Genomic DNA, 25524 nt, shown 5'->3' with positions numbered 1-25524 from the left:
ATTATGTGTGTCGACAGTGAGTTTAAGAACAATTTTAACTTGCAATTGAAGAATTTATATTCTTCACAATGTGGAACAGTCAAAAAACCGTGGACAAGGGACCGAGTTTTGGAGGTTATAGCCCACATCAAAACCGCTAAAGTGGCTATGGATTCTGGTGTTCGGCGGAATCCTACTCAATATTATTGGTGCAAAAAGTATGATATTATGACAGTGGCCGGTGAAGATTTTGAGATATCTTTTATTTTAAGATGTTTGTACCTTGTGATTACTCATTATGTTTAAAAATGACTAAATCCAAATCTTTTATTATATTATTAACTTTCAAAAAAAGTTTATTTGTTTTGAGATGGCTGTCCTTGTGATTTATAAACATACAAAAAAATGACTGAAGCCAAATATAATTTAGTATTACTTACAGTAACGAAGATAATAATTCTTACTTAATCACTAAGGAATATCGTGAGAAGAAATCTTTCGTATTAAAATTTATTTACATTAAACATTGTTTTATTTTGTAAGTATGGTCACCCTACAATCTAAATAGTAGTACGATGCGGCTAAACGTGTGCCGCCGTATTGAAGAACGTATCGCACTGACAATCCGCCTAAACGTTGAACCGCCGTATTACAAAACAGAGCTGTAATGTAAAATGCCTAGTGGTAATGTAAAACGGCGGATTATACAATCCGACTGCGACACATACACTATAAAGAATATTAAATTCTCTAGAGGCACGTTCAACTGTGATTATTTCAATAAATATTAACAAAGTAACTTCAATCATAAAGATTGTTTAACATAATTATATTATTTTAGTTATAAATTAGTCAAAACAAAACAATCGAAAATCAACATAAAACGCTTAGTCCATTGAACCATCATAAAGGTGCTATTTGTCTGACTTCGACGGTGTGGGTTTTAACAACTATAGTCTGGTCTGCGAGCACGTAGAATTTTGTCCAATGACCCCAAGCTACCCATCCTTATCGCTCGCGCGTAATTATATTGCTGTCGCGACTATGCGACGGGCGCCCGCAGTGAGTGTGCGAGCGGGCTTTAGTCAAAAGTTCTTTTTATTTGCATGTCTTGTTGTCTAATTGAACCCCGAACTTTCGAATTAGAACTCAACTCAACTACTCATCCATTATGGCATTAACATTCACTCACTGAATATAACACACTCATCAATAGATAAGTATGCGAGTCCCTTCACTCATGCCTTGAAGTGGCCGCGTTAAAATGTTAAATGGACTGCGAATTGTTCGCAATCTGATGACGTTTTGGCCCCTAAACAAAATTTATGGAATTGTCGTTTTTGACAGCTCATAAAAAGTATGTCAATCAATTGACGGGTGTCCACTACTAGGTACATGTAGTAAATAACTGTCATGTGCATTACCTGGCAATGGGCTAAGCGTTATGCCTAATGCTTAATGGCAGTAAGCTGTGGAAGCATTATTACTCGAGTACGCTCGTGATCCTCCTTCATACTTCAACGTCTGAAACAAATAGATACGAGTATTTTATATGTATTTAACAATAGTAACGCATACTAAGGCTGCCGCAGAATAATAATAAGTACTACGTACAGAAGGTTTTCTTCATGAAGGAATTTAAAAAAATATATGCTCAACGTCGTCAACAATATGGTGTAATTTAGCTTGTCTCAAGAGTCGAGCACCGATTCGTTGCCATGCGTCAGTGTCAATGCCAATAAATTTCCATAGGGCTGATTGCTACAAGAAGCTACACACAGTAGCAGCTTGACGTTTGGACATAGACTTAAAATTTAGTTACGATGCAATTTAATCACTTAAAATTAAGTTAAAATTTAGTTACCTACTTAAATACTTAATACGTGTAAATCAGCCTTAAGCAAAACTTGTGCTATGGGTACTACATAGTACAAGCTTTTCTTAGTTTGGGACTAGAGGAGCAGTGCAAAATGCACCTAGTATAAGAACAGTTCCGGGAAATACTTGGAGTAGGCCGGCACGTGTTGTTAATGTTTCCGTAAGAGCGCTTTCACATTAGGGCGTTAGAAGCGCGACAGCAGCGCGGCAGCGGCGTTTTTATAATGTGAAAGCATGCATCCGCTGTCACATAGTATGAAATTGTCGGCAGCGCATCTGTCGCGCTGCTCAAGTCGTCTAAATGTGAAAGCGCTCTAAAAGTGTAAAATGGAATAAAATACAAATGTTATATCACGTACCTAGTACAAGAACAGTTCCGGGAAGTACTTGGTATAAGCCGGCACGTGTTGCTGGTAGGACTTGGTCTTTCACGTATTGCAGCACGTGACGGCCTAATTTAAACTTTCCCCAAAAGTGTGAACAAATACTGTTCCAAATCACGCACCTAGTATAAGAACAGTCCCAGAAAAATACTTAGTGTAATCCGGCACGTGTTGCTGAAGTTTTTTGCATGAAAGAAAATACAAGTACTGTTCCAAATCACGTACCTAGTACAAGAACAGCTCCGGGAAATACTTGGTATAAGCCGGCACGTGTTGCTGGTAGGACTTGGTTTTTGCAGCACGTGACGGCCTAATTTAAACATTCCTCAAAAGTGTGAAATGCAATACAAAATTAAATACTGTTCCAAATCACGTGCCTAATAAGAAAGAAAGAAAGAAATATTTATTTGTCTTTGAATAGGGTGTACAGAAGGTCGAAAATAACAAAATATGATCGATCACCTATCCATCAACAATAGCATGCAAATATATCGAAGAAATATTGATATTACATATAATTATTACGGTATTACTTTTTGCTGATTATTCCCTACTATAGCTTAAAAATTCTTGGAGAGAGTAGAATAACGCGACAAGCCACTTTTGCAATGTGGTCTTAAACTGATTAAAGGACAGTTCTTTAATATCTTGAGGAAGTTCTTTAATACAGGAACAGTTCCGGGAAATACTTGGTGGCCGGCACGTGTTGCCAAAGCTTTTCGGCAGCACGTGACGGCCTAATTTATAACTTTCCCCAAAAGTGTGAAATGAAATACAAAATTAAATACTGTTCCAAATCACGTACCTAGTACAAGAACAGCTCCGGAAAATACTTGGTGTAAGCCGGCACGTGTTGCTGGTAGGACTTGGTCTGTCCGCCGGGCGAGCACGAGCCCGAGGCTGGTAGTAAAGGCTCCTCCGATATAGAGTTAAAGATCTCCTCTAGCTTGTCTTTGATCTCGTACTGAAAAGACGATTGTCACCTTATTAGAAAAAAGATTGAACATTGGGGGCATTCCACGCGAAGCGGGCAGGTAAAAAAAGTCGATGTTTCCGATTTCAGTAATATTTGAGTATGTTCTACCTATACATATTATTGATACGTGTACCAAATATTTTTGTAATATAATGACTAGTTTAAGAGTTATGGGTCTTCGAAGTTTTCGACAACCGGTTGGCATGCAGTACTTCAAAGCCGATTATGGAGTCATAAAATTATATATTAAAATAATTAAACCACGGGATTTATTACTTCATTTACCGTGCTTTTTAACTGTATTTTTGGAAACGAAAAAAAAAGCAATGTCACTTGCGAATCACAGATGAGACCACAGATTAGAGAGTATGTCTAAAGGATCTAAAGGATGAGATTGTTGCGAATGCTTGTTGAATTGAATTAAAACGAATTAAAAGAAGAAGAAGAAATAAAACTATCGATTAATAACATTTTATTCTATTTCTAACGGATTCTGTTTGCGATTTGGGTAACTGACGACTTGATTTTGTATAAAAGTAACATTTTTTCTAGTTTTTTCTAATTTAGTTTTCTCGAGAATGACACTAGTTAGCAAGCTCAAATAAACACAATAATAAACTAGTTTATGAAGGCATAAAAACGACATAAAATTTGTAGCTGTACAAATAACTTAGTACTGGGCCCAACGCTTCATAGAAAGTGGTTGTTCTCCTTTACATAGGGTGATCGCTATAGTAATTAGCCAATACATAGTTATTGGCCAACTTGCCTAAAATGAAAAGAAACAAGCCTAATGGAAGTTATTAAGAGAGGAAAAGAGAAAAATATTTTTTCTGAGCAATACGCAGTCCAATGTAGTAAATATTTTTGTCTCTTACTTATTAACAATCCAATATGCCAATAACTATGTATAGGCTATTTACTATAGCAATCACCCTCCTAAATGACAACTTTGACTATAGATGACCCACGCTAAATTGTCCCACCAAACTCAATGACGGGGGGGGCGCTACCATCGTTCAACTATATGGTTTCCAACATGGCAAAAATCGGAACCAGCGATCCGGTATTGACGGTGGCGCCCCACTGTCAATGTCACGGGTAGGACGGTCCCGGGTCTATAGTGTTCAACGGGCATTTAATGTTTTGTAATAACTTTAGTCTTTATGGGGCAATTTTCATTATATAAAAAAAGGCTTCTAAGGACATTTTGGACTTATAACGGGATCATTCATCGCACGGACTTTTTATTTCAACCCAATGTCGTCCAATGCTGAACAAAGGCCTCCTCTATGGATTTCCACAACGATTGGTCCTGCGTACAGATGCTTTCGACCGAATGTAGAAGCATGTCTTGTAAAAATTAATGAGGCAGCGCAGAACCGGGCGATGTAGAAATCTTTGGAGCCATTTTCCAGCAGTGGATACCACTTGGTTGAAACGATGATTAACTCCTCCACTGAATGTTAAATTTTGCTAGGTGTGGATTTCGCTAGTCTTCTAAGGTTATTTTTGCCTTTATTAGTCACCTGTCATGCGCTTTGAACTGGAGGGAAGTCGAACCTTATTATCGAACTCCTTTTATGTTCGTATAATCAAATTCGTTGTGGGTCCAATCCAATGACAGTTTAACTTTCCCCCGAGACAAAACTTGATCTTCCTTCACTGGTTTGGTTGTTATTAGCGGTCAAGCTGTAGATCCTGGCTGCACAGGAGTTGCAGCGGTGGGAACGAGAGGTGGGAATAGTCCCGTTGCTAGAGTCCAGTGGGCTTAGTGTGAGTTTACATCAAACGTCGTCCCTAGCGAGCGGGTTAAAGAAATATATGAAGATTTTAGTTCTTGAAAGTTTCCGCTAGGGGCGCTGTACAATCCGTCATACATTTAATGTCACTGATATGACACACCCCCCAATTCGAGACATACCTTAGGCTGAGTGATCTCCCTCAGATGCTGGAAGGGTTTGAAGGGTCCGTTCGAAGTCGGAGGGCCTACTGGCGTCTCAATCGAGCTAGATCCACTGATGCCAAGTGTTGTTAGGTCTTAATCTATAGTCTGGTCTGCGAGCACGTAGAATTTCGTCTAATGACCCCAAGCTACCCATCCTTATCGCTCGCGCGTTATGTTGCTGTCGCCCTCGCACACTCACTGCGGGCGCCCGTCGCACAGTCGCGACAGCAACGCGCGAGCGATAAGGATGGGTAGCTTGGGGTCATTGGACAAAATTCTACGTGCTCACAGACCAGGCTTTAGCTAGTCTATACCCAGACATACCTTAGGCTGCGTGATCTCCCTTAGATGCTGGAAGGGAGCAGTACGGAAGGCATTATTAAGGGTGGCCCTGCGGCGCTCGGCCTCCCGACGTTCTGCGTCGGAGGGCCCGCCGGCGGCCCGCCGTAAGGCCTCCAGGCTTACGCTCTCGGCCTGCATTGGGTGCTGGAATGGATAACAGCATTATGAGCAATATGCTTTTAACGACACTGACATCTAAGGCTGGGCCATATTTAAGCGACGCACTGCCCAAGACTTCGCTGCATGTCATTTCGTATGCAACATCGCCAATTAGCCGCGATGCGACAAGAAACATCGCTAAGTGTGGCCCTTCTCACGTCATTTTTTCCATTATCTTTAAACCATTGACGATACTCGTTTCGATACGACAGTGAGTACCTAGCATCTTCAAATACTTTAAGAAATCTTTAGTTATAGCCCGACCAGGAACATAAAAACCCTCGCCATGTTGCGGAAAACTAATGGTACTAATTTCTTTTAATGGCAACAGTAACTGAAAACTTCATTGGAATGTCACCTTGCATGTCAGTCTATTGCTGTCAAAGTGTAAACAAACTTTATTTTAAATGTGCGCAATTGATTTTGTGAATTAAATTGCTAAAATCTTTTCATAGTCGTGAAAGAAAAGTGGTTCACAATGTGTTAAAGTATTTGTCGAAGAGAAATACTAAGGGTTCGGACAATATTTTCATTGAATAATGTTTCCGACAAAGGTTGTCAAATTGACTGACATGTTTATCGTATAGTACAGTCCACTATGAAAATTAGCTGTGGTTTGTTTCAACTACCTATTTAAAAAAATTTTGTCACTTTCTAAGTGTTGAATTTTATGGAATTGGGAAAGAAGTACCGAGTTTGAAGCGTTCATGAGCAGACATTGCAGTTGAATATTCAAGTTCTGAATTTGTTTATTGATGAATAATAAAATAAATCCTACTAGCTCGATTGATGGTTTTATTTAATTTATTTAAACCAGGTTACCTATAATAATATTTTTTCGTTATTTTATTAAAATATCAAATTAGCCTGTAATCCTGAATCCTGATACATAAAGTTAGCCTATTAATTTAACACAGGTACGACTGTACTCAGTGTTGCACTATTAAATGCAATTGACGCGCCTCTATGCCAGGGTTTTTATGTTCCTGGTCAGGCTATACTATCAATAAATACGAGTATGTATGTAATACCGCGATCAACTCTACTCAAAGAAGATACAATGGGGCTGACATATCCATGTGGATAAAAGCCCCAAATCAAATAAAGAATTAAAAAAAAAACTACTCAACATAACTAATGTTATGTGTTGGTCGACAGCACATCAGACTATACATGTTCGTTGCAAAGTCGCCCCTATCGCAACTGCGTAAGATACTGTCGACTGTACATAACCACTTTCTTATCAATTTCAATACAATTTCCGGATCTACTTAAATACTACGTACATAATACGTTCAATACGAGCGGTTAACTCGTCTCAATACAACATTTATTTACACTCAAACTACGTATACATAAATCCACGGTTGAGTCTACTCAGATACAACGTATGTATACGATACAGATACGTATGTTACGTGTACGTGCAATACCGCGGTTTGCCTGCGATCGCGGCGCATGTCGTGTGCGCTATAGGAATCGTTGTCTTCGTGACGCCAGTGCCAAAACTCGTTGTCGTTACGCTGGGGGAGAATGGGAATAGGGTGGATAGTGGGAAGGTAAGGTAATGTGGGCAATACTGGTTAAAAACTAACTAACCTAAAGGTGTAACTAGTGGATAAGGGTTGAGAAGAATCAAAACGTTAATCTAAAGTACTCCATGCTACTCGTACATGACCTCCAAATATAAATTCTTACTTTGATGAGCTTATAAAAACACCATGTCAATTTAGTCGTATACAGGGTGGAATTTTGTATTGCCACCTGGAGGGAAAGTACTCTTAATATTGTAGATAGAAAATTTTTCTCAAAGAAAACATTCCTTTATTTTTAAAAATAAATAGAACTGCATTCAAAGATTTCCAAAAATTTGCTTGCTACACCCGGGAATCGAACCAACTAAAATCTGTTAAAAATTACACCCTGTATTTTTTATTACATCGATCGTTAGGGATAACTTTAAGGATGAAATTTCCCCAATAAACTTGATAAATCAAATGAAAGGAAAACCATGAAATCTTGAATTATTTTAATTATGTTACAGAAAATTGTATGGTATGGTAGTGAATTTTTCAAAAATGTTTGAAAATCTATAAATGCAGTTCTCTTTCTTTTCAAAATTAAAAAAATGTTTTCTTTCAGTAAAATTTTCTATCTAGAGTATTAAGAGTACTTTCCCTCCAGGTGGCATTACAAAATTCCACCCTGTATAGTAAATGATGAAGTTGTGAGAATAATGATCTACATCAGAATATAATTCAGGCTGCAGTTAAGCTACTGTGTAACTAACGAAATCTAAACGTTAAATGTTCTGGGCGAGTTTGAATTGGTTAGATTTATGGTATAACTGGTTAGATTTATGATATAATTGGTCAGAATCATCGTCGNGATTGAGAAACAACTAAAAAGTTTAAAATAAAGTTGTAATAAAAAAAAACTTTTTTAAAAACAAGCTTGACTTCGTTTGAAAATTATAATTGACTTCATCATCAGGACCCTGGACATCATCTAGAACTAAAGTGATCGAAAAGACAAATCCAACGAACCCAAACTCGATAAGCTTCCGTCGTTTCGTTTAGGAGTTCCTATGGCCAGCTCCTGCCACCTCTTGACTTCATCATCAGGACCCTGAACATCATCTAGCACTAAAGTGCTCGAAAAGACAAGTCCAACGAACCCAAACTAGATGTAATTCCGCCGTTTCGTTAAGAGTTCCTATGGCCACCTCCATACTCGACTACAATTTTTATATAATCATAAGGGGTGTCAATTTTCGACGAATTTCATAATTTATTCTGTAACTTAAAAAATAATTGAGATAGATTTTTTTTCTTATTTTTCCTAAAGCAGTCATGACTATGTCCACTCTGCGGCGCCGGCTTATCCTTGAATTTTGGGACACGTTGTATATATACGACGTCAGCTGTATACACACGAAGTCAGCTGTATACACACGACGTAAGCTGTATACACACGAAGTCAGCTGTATACACACGACGCCATCTGTATACATGCGACGTCCGTTGCACAATACACAAGTCGGGCGCCGCACCACGCGCCCGCGGTGACGTCACAGTACTCACGGCAGCACAGCACGAGCGGCGCGGCGTGCGTGGGCAGCGCGCAGCCGCGGCACAGCGCGGGCCAGGCGCAGGCGCCGCACCACGCGCCCGCGGTGACGTCACAGTACTCACGGCAGCACAGCACGAGCGGCGCGGCGTGCGTGGGCAGCGCGCAGCCGCGGCACAGCGCGGGCCAGGCGCAGGCGCCGCACCACGCGCCCGCGGTGACGTCACAGTACTCACGGCAGCAAAGCACGAGCGGCGCGGCGTGCGTGGGCAGCGCGCAGCCGCGGCACAGCGCGGGCCAGGCGCAGGCGCCGCACCACGCGCCCGCGGTGACGTCACAGTACTCACGGCAGCACAGCACGAGCGGCGCGGCGTGCGTGGGCAGCGCGCAGCCGCGGCACAGCGCGGGCCAGGCGCAGGCGCCGCACCACGCGCCCAGCGGCCCGCTCACCAGTCGCAGCGTGAACGGGAACTCGTAGCCCAGACTGTCGTCGCTGTATACAACAACTAGCTTTTATACAGGGTGTTAGGTAAATGGGTATATGAGCCGACACTAGGCCATGTTAACATGGTCATATAAATGGTATGGTGAAGTCAGAAAATTGATATCTTCATTTTAATTATTTAAATTTTCATACAAATCAGATTTAATAAAATTTATTTTGTATGAAAATTTAAAAAAAAAAATCACGATATCAAATTTCTGACTTTACCATACCATTTAAATGCATAATATGTTAACATGGGCTAGTGTCGGCTCATATACCCATTTACCTAACACCCTGTATACCCATTAAAACTAAAAGACCATCCAAGGACTCGGACCGACCCCCCAATAGACTCTTAACGTATTTAAATTCACAATATATCTTGGGAGCTGACGTAAAAATGACAAATTCAAACAGAAGTATGGGATTTTTGTGGCATTGAAATTCATTGTGTGACCAAGATGTCATCTAAATAAATGCTCGACAAAAGGGTGGAGCACGATAATGTTATCAAAGTAAGATAAAACTATTGAAGGCGGTCATTGAAAACCCGTAGTTGTAGTGGGTGTGGTTCATTGAAGAATATAATTCCTAAATTACATACACGCGGGCTAACTTGAAGACTACCGGCATTGTATGGTAGGCAAGTAAAGACATCCAAAGGTTGCCACAACAAGGATTCTAAAACCCGCTAGATTATTATTTTAAACTCACCAATCAGTGGCATGATTTGACGTTTCGTGCGTAGGTGGCCTCGCGCTGAGTAGCCTCGAGACCTGTAAGAACGATGGAAGTTATTATTTTCAGTCATTAAAAATGCCAAAACTCTAGGCGAATACTGATTGGACTTGACTAGTATTGAAAAATTGACTTTTCTTTAGTTTTGAATTTGTCTTCGCTAACATTCGGAGCCAATAAAACTCAGGTTTGATCAATATTTGGTATTATTTCAAAATGTATTACAATAATGCGCCTTATGTACACTGTTCTATGTGCATGTAAGTTTGAAATAAATAAAATAAATGCGAAGGTAAGTGATTTGACAGTAAAAAATAACTATGAAGTTTGAAACGTCTGTGATGAAACAATAGCAAATGACATGTACAAGTATTTCGACACAATAAATCTCAATAATGATGGTAAAAATCAGCCAGTACCAGCAAAAGGTTGAAACCTTTGATTCAAACAAAAGGGAAAATACGGTAAAAGCGTCTCAAATATGTCATGCTTAAATGACGTGCCACGACAGCATTTCTGACGGAACACTCACTGACAATTTGACATTCGCCATGATGTCAAGGCCTTGTTTTTTCAACAACGTAAGCACATGCCGTATTTTCCCTTTTCATTATACTCTAAGGCAGTCTTTCCCAAAGTGGGCGATAACGCCCCCTTGTGGGCGCTGCAGGCTTAAAGGGGGGCGGTAAGAGACCCAGAAAAAAAACGGGACGTTGTGTAGAGGCTTGCGAGTCGTCATTTACTAGGAGGACTCTTAGACACCGATGAGCACTCGACACTTGACTACAAATGGGGGCGCTAAAAAGAATTTATTCTCAAAGTGGGCAGTAGCACAGAATAATAATAAGTACTACGTACAGAAGTTTTACTTCGCGAAGGTATTTAAAAAAATGTATGCTCAATGTCATTAACAATATGGTGTAATCTAGCCTGTCTCAAGAGTCAAGCACCATTTTGTTGACAAACGTCAGTGATCGGCACTGCGCCGAAGTTATAGGGCTGACTTCGGTAAAATGATGTGACGTGAGGTGCCAAACTGCGGAAAATGGCGGAGGAAATTCATGATTTAGCATGAATTATCATGAATAATATTAACTACTTATTTACCTCTCAGTGTCTTGAGGCAACTTAAAAAGTACATTCTGTGTTTTTATTATTATTTAGGCAGTTAAATACTGCACAGTATTTAGTACCCCATTTTCTTTATTTTCTTCCACCATACACAAGAATACGCGTGCGTGAGTCAATGTTCGCTCGTATGTGAGGGCTTGTCGAATAGTATCCTGTAGGTGGGCCATCGTGCGTGTTTTGTTTTCGATGTAAACTCGCGGAGATGAACAGGCCTGGCAGTAGACAAAATAAGTTTGGGAACCGCTGCTCTAAGGTTACCTGCGTCCAGACGGCGGCGTAGATGTCGCGGCCGCTCATGCCCTCGCGCAGCCCGACGAGGAGGGGCACGCCGAACAGCGCCGGCTTGCAGCGCTGCGACGACAGGAAGTACGCGTCCATGCGGCACTGCTTCCTGAGGGACCGTACGAGACTTGACTCACTAGTTAATGACACTTGTTTTTGAGCTGTCAAAACGAGGCTCTCCCACAGATTTTATGTGGCTATAACGTCACTTTTTCGAAAAGTCAGTTCATTAATTTCAAAGGTACTAAAATCATATTTCACGATCGTTTCATCCATGAAGACGCGCCTCAGCCATTTTTGGTCGAGGTGAAGCGCGGGGTACGGGGAGTTTGATCCGAGCAATCCGAGTGTCATTATTGTAGTGTGCGTGTGCACTCATGGATAATTTAGCGTGTACTGATAACACTGAAACATTAGCGGAAGAATGGTGGGACGCGTTTTCGTGGATGAAACGATCTATAGCTGGTAATTAATTTAGGGATATTAGGTTGCACAGGGATAGAGTTGTGCAATGACTCCAAAAGTCATCGTCGTTCATCGTCGGGTGTCAGTCGAAAGCAGACACGTTACCGTTCTCTCCGTGCTTTAAAAATTATAAACGGTGTAAAAAGTTAAAACTCTATATCGTGCTATATACTGTTATGTAGACATTGAATCAAGCTATACAGTGGTGAAAACAGTGTTAAAAAATACGTATTGGTTCCGAAGTTACAAGAAGAAACAATTCAAAATTATTCCTAACGAACGTAATGTTTACACGCTACACATCGCGCTCGCTTCGGTCTCACCGCCGGCCGCCGCCACAGGCGCTGAGTCATCCGCACGAGTCATCCGCATCGAGCAGCTGTACGGCCCATTGACGCGCGAACAAAGCGGACATTATTCACACAGCAGTGAAGGACATTATTTTGAAATTGTGTTCAATATTTTTAAAATATTGGAAAATGGCCCCAACAGTCAAATGCGGTAAATGCCAAAAACAAATTAAAGAAAAACAGTTTCTAAGATGTTCACAATGTAAACAAGCTTATGATTTGGTTTGTCTCAATAAAGAAAAACTCTTTTATCTTATGGACAAAACCCGCAAAGATACCTGGGTATGTCAAAGCTGTAACGCAAGCAATAAAATGCTCTCTAGAAAGAGCAGTACTTCAACACAAAAGCGCGAAGAAATACTGCTGATCCAAAATGAAGTGGTCAAAACTAAAGGTACGAAAGCAACATCAAAGTCACACAAACTACTTCCCAGTAATGATATCAGTAACTTATCAATTGACAACATCACGCATAGGAAATGTAACATACCTTTGCAAAACTCATTTGACTCACTGACTGATGAAAGTGACACAGACTGTTCTATTCTACAAAATGACACCCTCAATAGAAGTTGTCCAGAGATATTACAAAATAACAGACAGGAAATAGACGAATTAAAAAATGAAATGCAACAACTTCGAGAAAAACTAAATACAGCCAACAACGAAATAGACAATCTTTTACTAGTAAATAGTAGTCTAAAAGAACAGATATCTGATTACTCGCTTCAAATCAAGCAATTACAATCGATATGTAGATCTACACCTAAATCTACACCAAAAAGTAATAAAAGTACGAAAAACTTAAACAAAAGTCAAAAAATCCAAATAGAGAAGACTGTACAAATAAATTTGGCTGAGAATTTTGAAAATAGTACACCGGAAAAGATCGTGCCATCGATGAAAAAAACCAACGGCGTGGAAGAAAGGAAGACAGCATCGACTCAGAAGAATACACAAGAGAAAACAAACACACCGTCCCAGAGGAATAGCATAATACACATTTTAGGCGGACAACAATGTAGTGGAATAGGTCCAGCGTTATATCGGTCTAGGGAAAACACAAATTTCGAGAAATATTGTATAAAATCATGTATAAAACCTAACGCACCTTGTAATGAAGTACTAAAATTGACCGACACTTCAAATATTCATCCAAATGATGTGATTGTTGTTAGTATGGGCGAGTGTGATAGTAATCCGATCAAGTTAATTGCAGAATTGTGTTCGTTCTTAAAATTTAACCATAGACAAACTGTAATTGTACTAAGTGTAAATCATAGCAGATACTTAAATGAAAAACATTTAAATGAAACTTTGAAAATATATTGCAAACATTTCAATAATTGCAAATTCGTAGAAGTCGATGACACTGATTGTTATAATGGAACTTACCTGTATAGAGTGTGCCAGAAAATAAACTTTATTGTTGATAACATGTACTATGACAGGAAATATCTGGGATACAATAGGAGAAATAAGCCAATTAAAAAGATTTCAATAAAAAAAGACAAACATAAAAAAACTAATATTTACTCGTTACAGCATATACATAAAATAAATAATTTACCTAATCAAAAACAGATTACAGTTCCTAAACAAAAACTAATAACGGAATACTTTATGAAAGATAAATCGCTTAAACCAGAACTACATCGCAGACAACCAACTAATAATGATTTTTTTCGTGCAAAATAGCGCATTTTCTGTTTTCCATCAAAATATAGCTGGGCTACTCGGTAAGAAAGAGTTGGTTGAGTTGACCTTAGACGAACTTTCATCAAAAAATAAACAGTTCAAAGTGCTTTGTTTTAGTGAGACGTTTGTGAAGGCTGGTAGTGAGGGAAATATCAACATCTCGGGTTATTACTTGGCAGCATCATACTCTAGGTCCCATCAAAAAAGAGGTGGTGTCTGCATTCTAACTGCTAATGACATCCAAACAAGAGAGTTGACTTTTCTAAAAGAGTTATCTAAGAGTATTGTTTTTGAATGTTGCGGCGTAGAAATAACGCAAATCAAATGCATTGTGGTTTGTATTTACAGAACGCCGACGGCAGACATAACGATATTCTTCCGAATGTTTGAACAGCTTTTAGATACATTAAAGCGCAAAATAAAGTATAAAGTTGTGATTGCTGGGGATCTAAACATTGATATTTTGAAGGAAAATAATAGTTCATATGAGTTAAAAAGAATTGCTGCTAACTATAACTTCGTATTGCATATATTATCTCCCACACGTAAAAAATCATGTTTGGACCAAATTATGAGTAACATACCGGAAGCTGTAGGTGAAACACACATGCTAGGTTTATCAGATCACGACACTGCACAATCTGTTACTTTCGATGTAGTCATACCAAACAAAATTCCCAAATACTGGTATTGCAATATAAGAGACTACAACCCAGACAATATTTCTAAATTTCGTGAGTGCTTAAGTAGTCTAACGTGGAGTAATGTCTTTGAAGAAGAGGAAATGTCTACAGCATTTAACCTGTTCTACGAAGAGTTCAAATTGTTTTATGACTTATGTTTTCCGATTAAAAGAATCAAAATAAACCCTTCTACTAAATCAACAAATTGGTTTACGAAAGGTTTAAAAAAATCCACAATAACCAAAAGAAAACTTCGTTTTCACTATTATAAGAAACGACATGGTTCGTTAAAAATTAAGTATAAGCAATACTCAAAGTACCTTAAGAAATGCATATACCAGGCTCAAAAACTTGCAAACAAAAGATATTTAGATAACTGTAAAAATGTATGTAAGGCTACATGGGACTTAATCAGACACAAGACATATAATAACGTAATGGGTAAACATATTGACAAATTGCTAATTGACAATAACGAAATTAATGATCCTACTGACATATCTAATATTTTCAACAACTATTACATTAATTTGACTAATTCAGTTTTAAATAATCACAGTCATAACTCAAATCAAATACAATACAAAGATGCCACTATTTTCTTAACTCCAACTGACGAACAAGAAGTTTTGAAAGTGGTTACTTCACTTAAAAACACAAAATCGACTGGTCATGACGAGATACAAACTAAGATACTAAAAACATGTAAAATGGAAATTGTCACGGTGTTAACCTACTTAATAAATCTTTCACTTAGTACAGGTATATTTCCTGAACCACTAAAAATGGCAGTGATTAAGCCTCTTTTTAAAAAAGGTGACAGATGTGATGTAGCTAACTATCGACCAGTCTCCCTTCTACCGACAATATCAAAAATTTTTGAAAGAATAATGCATATCCGTCTTACAAATTTCTCGCAAAAAATGGATATAATAGGAAAGGAACAGTGTGGATTCCAAAAAGGTAAATCGACATCTTTGGCAGCTTTTATGTTATTGAGGAACATCTTTGAGTATATGGATAAACGCAAGCCTGTAACTGTGGTGTTCTTTGACATGAGCAAGGCCTTTGATTTCGTATCACATGATATTTTATTAAGTAAATGTAACAAATATGGTATTAGAGGTATGGCAAATCAGTGGTTAAACAGCTATTTAAGTAATAGGAAGCAATTTGTAGAAATCTCGAATATTGACACGAATATGGAAATACACAAATATAAATCTGACATCAAACAAAATAAATTTGGGGTACCACAAGGAAGTATTTTAGGTCCCTTATTATTTTTATTATATATAAATGACCTTCCTAATTGTATAAAATTTAAATGTAATCTTTTCGCTGACGATGTATCTGTTGTCATACCGTGCAACGATACTAAAACATACAATCAAGACATCAATGACACAATATATAAAGTAATCACCTGGCTCAATAACAATAATCTACATGCTAATATAAACAAAACGACATTTATACAATTTATTAATAAAAATGCAAATAAAGTCCCCTTACAAGTCAAATTTGGAAGTGAGGATATTAAAGAATCATCTCAGACTTTATTCTTGGGAATATTACTGGATGATCGCTGCTCGTGGAAGAGTCATATCGATAAAATGTGCACTAAATTAAATTCGTTTGCTTATGCACTATGGCGGCTAACAAAAATATGTGACAAAAAAGTTGCCATACAGGCATACCATGGTTATGTGAGTTCTCTTCTCAGGTACGCCATTATTCTTTGGGGCAACTCATGCCATGTTCAACGGGTACTTATAGCCCAAAAGCAGTGTATTCGGGCAATCTGCAATGTTGATATTTTAACATCTTGCATACCACTTTTTAAGGAACTCAAATTGCTGACTGTCCCGTGTTTGTATATTTATGAGCTATGTGTATTTGTCAAAAGCAACCTCAACTTATTTCAAACCAAAAAAGACGTTTGCAATTTGAATATAAGACGTCCTCATAAATTAAACCTTCCTATCGTGACGACATCTTTATGTATAAATAATGCGTACTGTATGGCTATTAAGGTTTATAATAGGTTGGACGAAGAAATGAAATCTTTGCCGTTAAATATTTTTAAAGGAAAATTAAAATCATGGCTGATTGGGAAGGGTTTTTACACCATTAAGGAATACTTTGATGCTTTTAAGTTTCAGTAGTATGTAGGGCATGAATATCGGAATCTCGGAATCTCGTAATATCGGAATCTCGGACTGCCAGATCCGATATTTCAATTCCGATATTGAGCGACCCAATATCGTAATATCGGAATCAGATAAAAGTTTTAATTGAGATTTTAATCAAAGCGTTTAAACTCGCCACAACCTGCCACAAAGCCCAAAGTACATGATTGGCAAAGACCAATGATTTTCTCATGTCTCTCACCATCACTTTTTGTTCCACTGCAAATATTTTAATATCTTTACTATTTATGGTTAATTGAACTTGTTCTAAATCAATTTTAGCAATTGCCATAGGTACTTGGTCAACAAAGAACGACATCTCAACTCCCTTTCAAACATTAATTTTACTGGACTACTTATGGACCGTCAGTTCTGCGTACTATGTGCCCTGCCCATTGCCACTTCAGCTTGCTAATCCGTCGGGCTATGTCAGCGACCTTAGTTAGTTTACGAAGCTCCTCATTTCTGATTAGATCTCGTAAAGAAACACCAAGCTTATCCGTCTCCATAGCACGTTGTGCCCTATATTCAAAGGCCACGTTTTCGAGCCGTATATCATCACTGGTAACACACACTAATTGAAGACTTTCGTCTTCGTATTCGACGATTTACCTCTTTCTCGAAATTGCATCTAACTACCTAGCTGATCGTTTGTCCGAGATACACAAGACATACTTACTTGTCAACAATCTCGAGAATTGAGCTCCTAACCGAAACTCGGTAAGGAGCAACATGGACATTCGACATAAGCTTAGTTTTTTCCATATTCATCATCGAAACTCGATTAAGGTCTTCGAGCATTGTGACAAGGTCTTCCAACGGTTCTGCCTTAGTACGCAAAACAGACGGACGATGAGGCAGCAAGGTTCTGAAGTGGAGGCCACGTACCGGAAAGCGCAGCGTAGGACTCATAACCATAAAGGTAGCAGAAAGGCGTTGGATACAGGCCGCCATCAACCGGCCATTGTGAAAATCAGCATCGGAGCCTGTGTTCAGCAGTGGACGTCCTATGGCTGACATGATGATGATGGTGGCTCGTGGTTTTGTGAGTTGTACATCGATAATCAAAAAGGAACAAATTACAAGCATATTCAAGTTTTTTACCACTCTCTACAATTTTTGTAACACGTGATTTGAATGACTCTAAAATTCGTTCCGCCAACATAAAACAGGGTAATATAATGAAGGAGTAAAAGTTTGTTTGATACCTGTGATTTTACAAAAACACTTTAATTGGAATGAATAAATTGAAAATTGAAATTGAAATTTGCTAGTCCATATAGGCTCATTATCAGTAACCATTCATTATCAGGTGATCCGTCTGCTCGTTTGCCTCTTGTCACATAAAAAACCAAATGCAATGGATACCCATAACGTAAAAATGGTTTAAAATACTTCAATTTTATGAAGTGCTGTTTTGTACCAAATTAAAGATTTTGATTAAAATCATTATTTTATTGTAAACAATCCAGAATTCTTACGAATATAACCAAATATTAATTTTGTAGCACATGAACTCAATTCCGATATTAATATCGGAATTCCGATATTGAGATCTAATATCGGAATCCAATATCGGAATTGAAAACCTTCCGATATTACATGCCCTAGTAGTATGTACCCACATGTTTCCTGTTTTGTTGCATGTATCTATTAAATTGCGTAAATTAAGTAGTTGTAAGCTATTTGCATGCCAGTTGTGGTGATTTGTGCGAACTATTTTTATATGGACATCTGCTGTGTACCGCTTATCAAGCAAATAAATGAATTTTGATTTGATTTGATTTAATTTGTACTCATTTCGATACGGACCATATGAACATACAATGTACACAGCATTCACCAGTCAAGTCGATCATTAAATTCAAGCAAACCGCTATTACTATATTCGCCATACATCTATCCAATCAGCGTACAACGCTGCAATACACTATTTCTGTATGATTAATTTTTTTTTTTTCGGACTGNGGGGTACCACAAGGAAGTATTTTAGGTCCCTTATTATTTTTATTATATATAAATGACCTTCCTAATTGTATAAAATTTAAATGTAATCTTTTCGCTGACGATGTATCTGTTGTCATACCGTGCAACGATACTAAAACATACAATCAAGACATCAATGACACAATATATAAAGTAATCACCTGGCTCAATAACAATAATCTACATGCTAATATAAACAAAACGACATTTATACAATTTATTAATAAAAATGCAAATAAAGTCCCCTTACAAGTCAAATTTGGAAGTGAGGATATTAAAGAATCATCTCAGACTTTATTCTTGGGAATATTACTGGATGATCGCTGCTCGTGGAAGAGTCATATCGATAAAATGTGCACTAAATTAAATTCGTTTGCTTATGCACTATGGCGGCTAACAAAAATCTGTGAGAAAAAAGTTGCCATACAGGCATACCATGGTTATGTGAGTTCTCTTCTCAGGTACGCCATTATTCTTTGGGGCAACTCATGCCATGTTCAACGGGTACTTATAGCCCAAAAGCAGTGTATTCGGGCAATCTGCAATGTTGATATTTTAACATCTTGCAGACCACTTTTTAAGGAACTCAAATTGCTGACTGTCCCGTGTTTGTATATTTATGAGCTATGTGTATTTGTCAAAAGCAACCTCAACTTATTTCAAACCAAAAAAGACGTTTGCAATTTTAATATAAGACGTCCTCATAAATTAAACCTTCCTATCGTGACGACATCTTTATGTATTAATAATGCGTACTGTATGGCTATTAAGGTTTATAATAGGTTGGACGAAGAAATGAAATCTTTGCCGTTAAATATTTTTAAAGGAAAATTAAAATCATGGCTGATTGGGAAGGGTTTTTACACCATTAAGGAATACTTTGATGCTTTTAAGTTTCAGTAGTATGTACCCACATGTTTCCTGTTTTGTTGCATGTGTCTATTAAATTGCGTAGATTAAGTAGTTGTAAGCTATTTGCATGCCAGTTGTGGTGATTTGTGCGAACTATTTTTATATGGACATCTGCTGTGTACCGCTTATCAAGCAAATAAATGAATTTTGATTTGAATTTTGATTTGATTTGATTTGATTTGATTTATGACAAATAAAAGAAATGAAAGTGACCTCTACTCTTCTAGTCAAGAAAAGGTAAAAAATATTAAAACCTCCTTGTTTACGAATAAAGTAGAACAAAATATTCACTATCACAACTGTACGCTAATAAAAAAAACTAATGAAAAAGTCTGGTCTGTGAGCACGTAGAATTTTGTCCAATGACCTCATTCTTATCGCTCGCGCGTAATTATGTTGCTGTCGCGCTCGCACACTCACTGCGGGCGCCCGTCGCACAGTCGCAACAGCAATATAACGCGCGAGCGATAGAGATGGGTAGCTTGGGGTCATTGGACGAAATTCTACGTGCTCGCAGACCGGGCTTTAGACGGGTCGATGAAAACCAAATGTTAATCCGTTTACATAAGTGCCAAAGTTCTGCATGGTGGGGCGGTGGTTGTGGTTGTACTTCTCGATGAACATGCGGTACTCCTCGTCCAGCGCGTCGTGCTGCGGCTGCTGGGGACAGGGGGTAGGGGGGAGGGGGAGGGGTTAGGGGGATAGAGACATGCGATTTTTGGTTTTACAAAGATAATACGATAGAGAATAATACAAAGTAATAAAAACCACCGGTTATAGGGGCATTTTTTGGAGAAATTTATCAAATAACCAAAAAAACACGAATTTAAAAGCAGATTTTTTTCAAAAAGTATCATTTTTTATTATTTGTTGGCCTTTTTTGTGTATTTTATGTATTTTTTTTTAGTATGTCCTGTTATTTAGCATTATTACTGTTTTTATTTTATCAGGATATACCGCTTACTTTAAAAGTTATTACGTTTTCTTTACAATTAAGTAATTGGAAGAAAAAAAATTCTGTAAAAAATAAAAAAAAACTCAAAAATTTTTTGACCTCTTTTTTGTCGATAAAAATAGGTCTAGTTTCATCTATTTTCATATGTACACTTTAACGTGACTCACACTGTATAACAGGGGAGCGGAGGATAGAGGTGCCAGAACTACCAGTACCAGACTGAGGGGTATATGCAAATACAGGGTGTTACTTTGCATCCTTGCCATATTTTTAGAGGTAATTTTGTTTTTTAATCTTGAGTATTTTATTTTATCGACAATCTGAAACATCACTAATTTATTGCACACATGCGCATCATTTCTTTGCGATGGCGACGGAGACTCTTTTTACTTTTTATTCTATAATATTCAGTCTATGCAGCGTCTGTCCTGGCTAAAGTGAGAGAAGCAGTCGCTCAACGTACCACATAGCAAGATGTGCCAATAAGACTCTTTAATATTTCCTTAATTAAATAAAGTTATTACTTAGTACATTTCTCATGGAAAAGTTACAGTGGTGGGGACGAGAGGTGGGAACAGTCCCGTCTTGTGAAAAAGCAGTCTCACGATGGATATGCCTAGGCCCTAGCTCGTTGCATACACTTACTCTTTGAACACCCGGCGAGCTGTTAGCACTGTCGGGCTCCGCCGCGGGCCCGGCCGCAATATCAGCTAAACTGTCGCGGCCTTGCGCTGCCCCTGAACAGACAAACATACAAGGTGAATATAATAATATGACTAGCCTTCGCGGAGTCTTCTTTTGCTCGCTCGAAATAAACTAAATGGGTTATATAATTACTACTACATGATAACTACACACACACACGCAAGCACACACGCACGCACGTATGCACGCACACACACACACACACACATATTACATTCGCGTCCACACAATCCTCCTTATAAAATAAGTCAACAGATATGCATTGTATTTTCTAGCTGTATAACTTCTTAATGTAATCATTGTATGGAGAGCGGGGTTTTCTAACACAAGTATCTATTTTTACTTAAAAGAAAACCCCAATCGAAACCCTGTTATAAATGTAACCTGATACTGAATAAAAAATTTGTACCTATTTGTATATTGTTTTAAACTTTCTTCAACCCCAATTACGTCTACTGCTGGACAAAGGAATTTCCTAAGGATTTCCACAATGACTGGTCCTGCATGTCCCGCATCCAGACGCTTCCCACGACCTTTATCACGTCGTCAGTTCACCGAGTAAGGCTCGACACCCACAAAAACTGAGATGAAATTAGATGTGTGTAATGATTTAGGTACGCAGCTTCCACTCTAAAACCTTGCTGCCCCATCGGCCGGCAAGGTTCTAGAGTGGAGGCTGCGTACTGGAAAACGCAGCGTGGGACGTCGGTCCACCTTGTGGGTGGACCGACGACATCGTAAATGTAGCGGGAAGGCGCTGGACGCAGGCCGCTACCAACCGGGCAGCATGGAAAGCATTGGGGGAGGCCTATGTTCAGCAGTGGACGTCCTATGGGTGAAATGATGATGATGAATGATTTAGGAAAGCATGTCTATGAGTGACAAAAATGACGGCACATCAAGGTAAGCACTGTGGTACTCTATGTACTTGTATTTGGTGCTATATTGCAACAAATATGTATAGTCTGATGTCCTGTCAACTGTGTATAGAACTTTCAGCATATGACAACCAATATCTAAGGTAGTAGATCTCACCGGCTTCCACCCAGCTGACTCCACTCCACTGGCCTTAAGGAACTTTAGGACTTAAGTCCTTGCAGATAAGGTATAAGTTACTATATCTTACCGGCTTCCACCCAGCTATGTCTATGGGCCAAGGATAAAGCGGCGCCTCCTGCATACGGGGCAGCGGCTTGCAGACGAGCTGATTCCACTCCACTTGCCTTCAGGCACTCACAGACTGCCATCTAAAATAAACAGTTAAGTATTCTTTATTTTAATAAATGTCTATGTCGCACGCAGTCTTCATAATTTATTTTCTTAATTTTGCGATAATTTAGCAATAAGTTCTCAAATTGATTAATGTATAGTCTGGTCCGTGAGCACGTAGAATTTTGTCCAATGACCCCAAGCTACCCATCTTTATCGCTCGCGCTATGTTTCTGTCGCGCTCGCACACTCACTGCGGGCGCGCGTCCCACAGTCGCGACAGCAATATAATTACGCGCGAGCGATAAGGATGGGTAGCTTGGGGTCATTGGACAAAATTCTACGTGCTCACGGACCGGGCTTTAGTACCGGAAATGAGTGAACGCCGTAACGTTATTACGATGGAGTCAATTGAGTAACGAAACGAGAACGGAATTGTGTTGGTGGGGGAATCATTGAGCTAAGCGAGTCTATGTTCAACTATCACTCGGGACGGACGTTCCTATCGCGAAACCGTTGGTTCACACTCAGTTCAGATACGATTCTAGTGCTGTGTGTAATTATTCTCGTGAAGTGTATTCAACACTTGAGTTTATTAATTTCTACGAGTGGATTTTATTTTGCCAGAAACCTTATTGTAGACATTTTGAATGGTAATCCAGCACTGAACTGATGTGCAATACACATTTGCAAATGTTTCGACTTTTATACGTTAGCGTTTCAACATGGCAGCTCATGAAAAGTCTCTCAGTACAAATAAATAAATCATCAACAGCCCTTTACTACTACTGCTGGACTATGAGCCTCCTCCACTGTAGTGGAGGGTTTTGCCATAATCTCCACGCTTGGCAGGCGGGTTGGAGATCGCAGTTTAAAAGATTGATGATTTTCAGAGAGCGGTGCTGCCCGTTCTCTATTTGATGTGGTCCCTAAGTCGCCTCTTACGACAGACCCGTGGGAAGAGTAGGGGTTAATAGGAGTAGATAAATAAATAAATAGAGTGGTGTTTTAGTCCCTATTCCCTTACCTGGTCCACCATGAGGTAGGGCAGGCTGGAAGGCATGTCTGCGGGTGCCAGCTGTGGATACTCGCTGCGTAGTGGCGGCAGTAATTGAGGTGCTTCCGAGCTCCGGGATTCGATGATCTGTGGAGACACACGAGTTGATATTAAAGAAAAGTGGACATTTTGACAGAAAAAGCATAACTTCTTCTTCGGATGCTGGGGTCGTGGTTCTGAGACTTATGCCCGCTTTCACAATCAATCCCTAATTTTTAAGTGACCCCTATGGTAACACATAACAGGAATTTTGTTTTCATAGGGGTTACTTAAAAATTAGGGATTGATAGTGAAAACGGGCAATAATGATCTGATGATAGTGTCTTTTTTCAGCTTTAGGAGACTTGAGCTGGTGATGAACTGGAACTGGTGACGAGGTAGTAGTGAGCTGGTTATGAGGTGGTGATGAGCAGATGATCAGCTGGTGGTAAGCTGGATGAGCAGGTGATTAATTTAAGATGAGTTGATGAAGTACTAGATATGTGCTAAAGATGAGCTAGTGATAAACTAGTGATGTGGTATTGATGTTGTGGTCATGACCTAGTGATGATGACGTAGTAATGTACCTTGTGCACTTAGTTCCTTAGATTATAGAGAGTCGTGATCCTGGATTCTGGAGACCGAAAGAGCTGGTGTAATAATCATTGGGGGAGGCTTATGTTCAGCAGGGGACGTCCTGTGGCTGAAATGATGATGATAAGTTGATGATATTTGAGTATACCTTGTGCACGTAGTCCCCAAGGCGCTGCAGACGCATAACGTGTGGCAGCAACGCTAGAAGTGAAGCCACGAGCGCGTGCAGTTGGCACTGCTGGGCTACTCCCAGCACCGGATTGGATAGTGCTGACTGCTGGATGCTAAAATAAAAACAAAAAACGCTTACAGCCACAAGACACATGATTTTTTTTCTCTCTTTATTTGGGACTAGCTTTCCGCCCGCGGCTTCGCGCGCGTGGACTACATTATCTACATATTAAAATTTTACGGAACCCTATTTTTTTCCAAAATAAAACTTAGCCTATGTTACTCGTGGATAATGTAGCTTTCGAATGGTGAAAGAATTTTAAAAAACAGTCCAGTAGTTTTTGAGCCTATTCATTACAATCAAACAAACAAACAAAGTTTTCCTCTTTATAATATTAGTGTAGACAACAAACAGTTACATTGAGAGCTTATGTACTAAATCTTAATAATTTGAAAATTTTGTAACAATGCAACCAGAACCATTGTCCACAGATAGGATCTAAAGTAGTAAATTGCAGAGCTTCCAAAAAATTAAACTATTATAGCCTGACCAGGAACATAAAAACCCTGGCATAGAGGCGCTTCAATTGCATTTGATAGTGCAACACCGAGTACAGTCGTACATGTGTTAAATTAATAGGCTAAATTTATGTATCAGGATTACGGGCTAATTTTTATATTTTCATAAATTAACGAAAAATATTATTAAAAGTAACCTGGTTTAAATAAATTAAATGAAACCATCAATCGAGCTAGTAGGATTTATTTTATTATTCATCAATAATCAAATTCAGAACATGAATATTCAACTGCAATGTCTGCTCATGAACGCTTCAAACTCGGTACTTCTTTCCCAATTCCATAAAATTCAAAACTTAGAAAGTGACAAAAAACTTTAAAATAGGTAGTTGAAACAGACTACAGCTAATTTTCATAGTGGACTGTACTATACGATAAACATGTCAGTCAATTTGACAACCTTTGTCGGAAACATTATTCAATGAAAATATTGTCCGAACCCTTAGTATTTCTCTTCGACAAATACATTAACACATCGTGAACCACTTTTCTTTCACGACTATAAAAATATTTTAGCAATTTAATTCACAAAATCAATTGCACACATTTAAAATAAAGTTTGTTTACACTTTGACAACAATAGACTGACATGCAAGGTGACATGTCAATGAAGTTTT

The 25524-nt window shown here is 38.7% G+C and overlaps 1 protein-coding gene across 3 annotated transcripts in view; it reads right to left on the bottom strand.

The window, feature by feature from the left end:
- Positions 1-708: 708 nt before the first annotated feature.
- stmA (Protein EFR3 homolog stmA) overlaps positions 709-25524 on the bottom strand; it is a 49790-nt gene continuing 24974 nt past the window's right edge. For all 3 annotated transcript variants that reach the window (XM_028311052.1, XM_028311053.1, XM_028311054.1), the window contains 7 exons: positions 24306-24441; positions 23555-23671; positions 22445-22565; positions 21259-21350; positions 5489-5650; positions 3046-3204; positions 709-1503 (listed from right to left, as the gene is read on the bottom strand). In XM_028311052.1, coding sequence (XP_028166853.1) covers positions 3046-3204; positions 5489-5650; positions 21259-21350; positions 22445-22565; positions 23555-23671; positions 24306-24441 — 787 coding nt within the window. In that variant the 3' untranslated portion in view covers positions 709-1503. The remainder of the gene's footprint in view (positions 1504-3045; positions 3205-5488; positions 5651-21258; positions 21351-22444; positions 22566-23554; positions 23672-24305; positions 24442-25524) is intronic.

The sequence above is a fragment of the Ostrinia furnacalis genome, unplaced genomic scaffold, assembly GCF_004193835.3.
Source record: "Ostrinia furnacalis isolate ACB-3 unplaced genomic scaffold, ASM419383v2 OfSCF3159, whole genome shotgun sequence".
NCBI classification, from domain to species: domain Eukaryota; kingdom Metazoa; phylum Arthropoda; class Insecta; order Lepidoptera; family Crambidae; genus Ostrinia; species Ostrinia furnacalis.
Note: the sequence above shows the minus strand (reverse complement) of the source record. Positions and strands in the feature narration are given on the sequence as shown.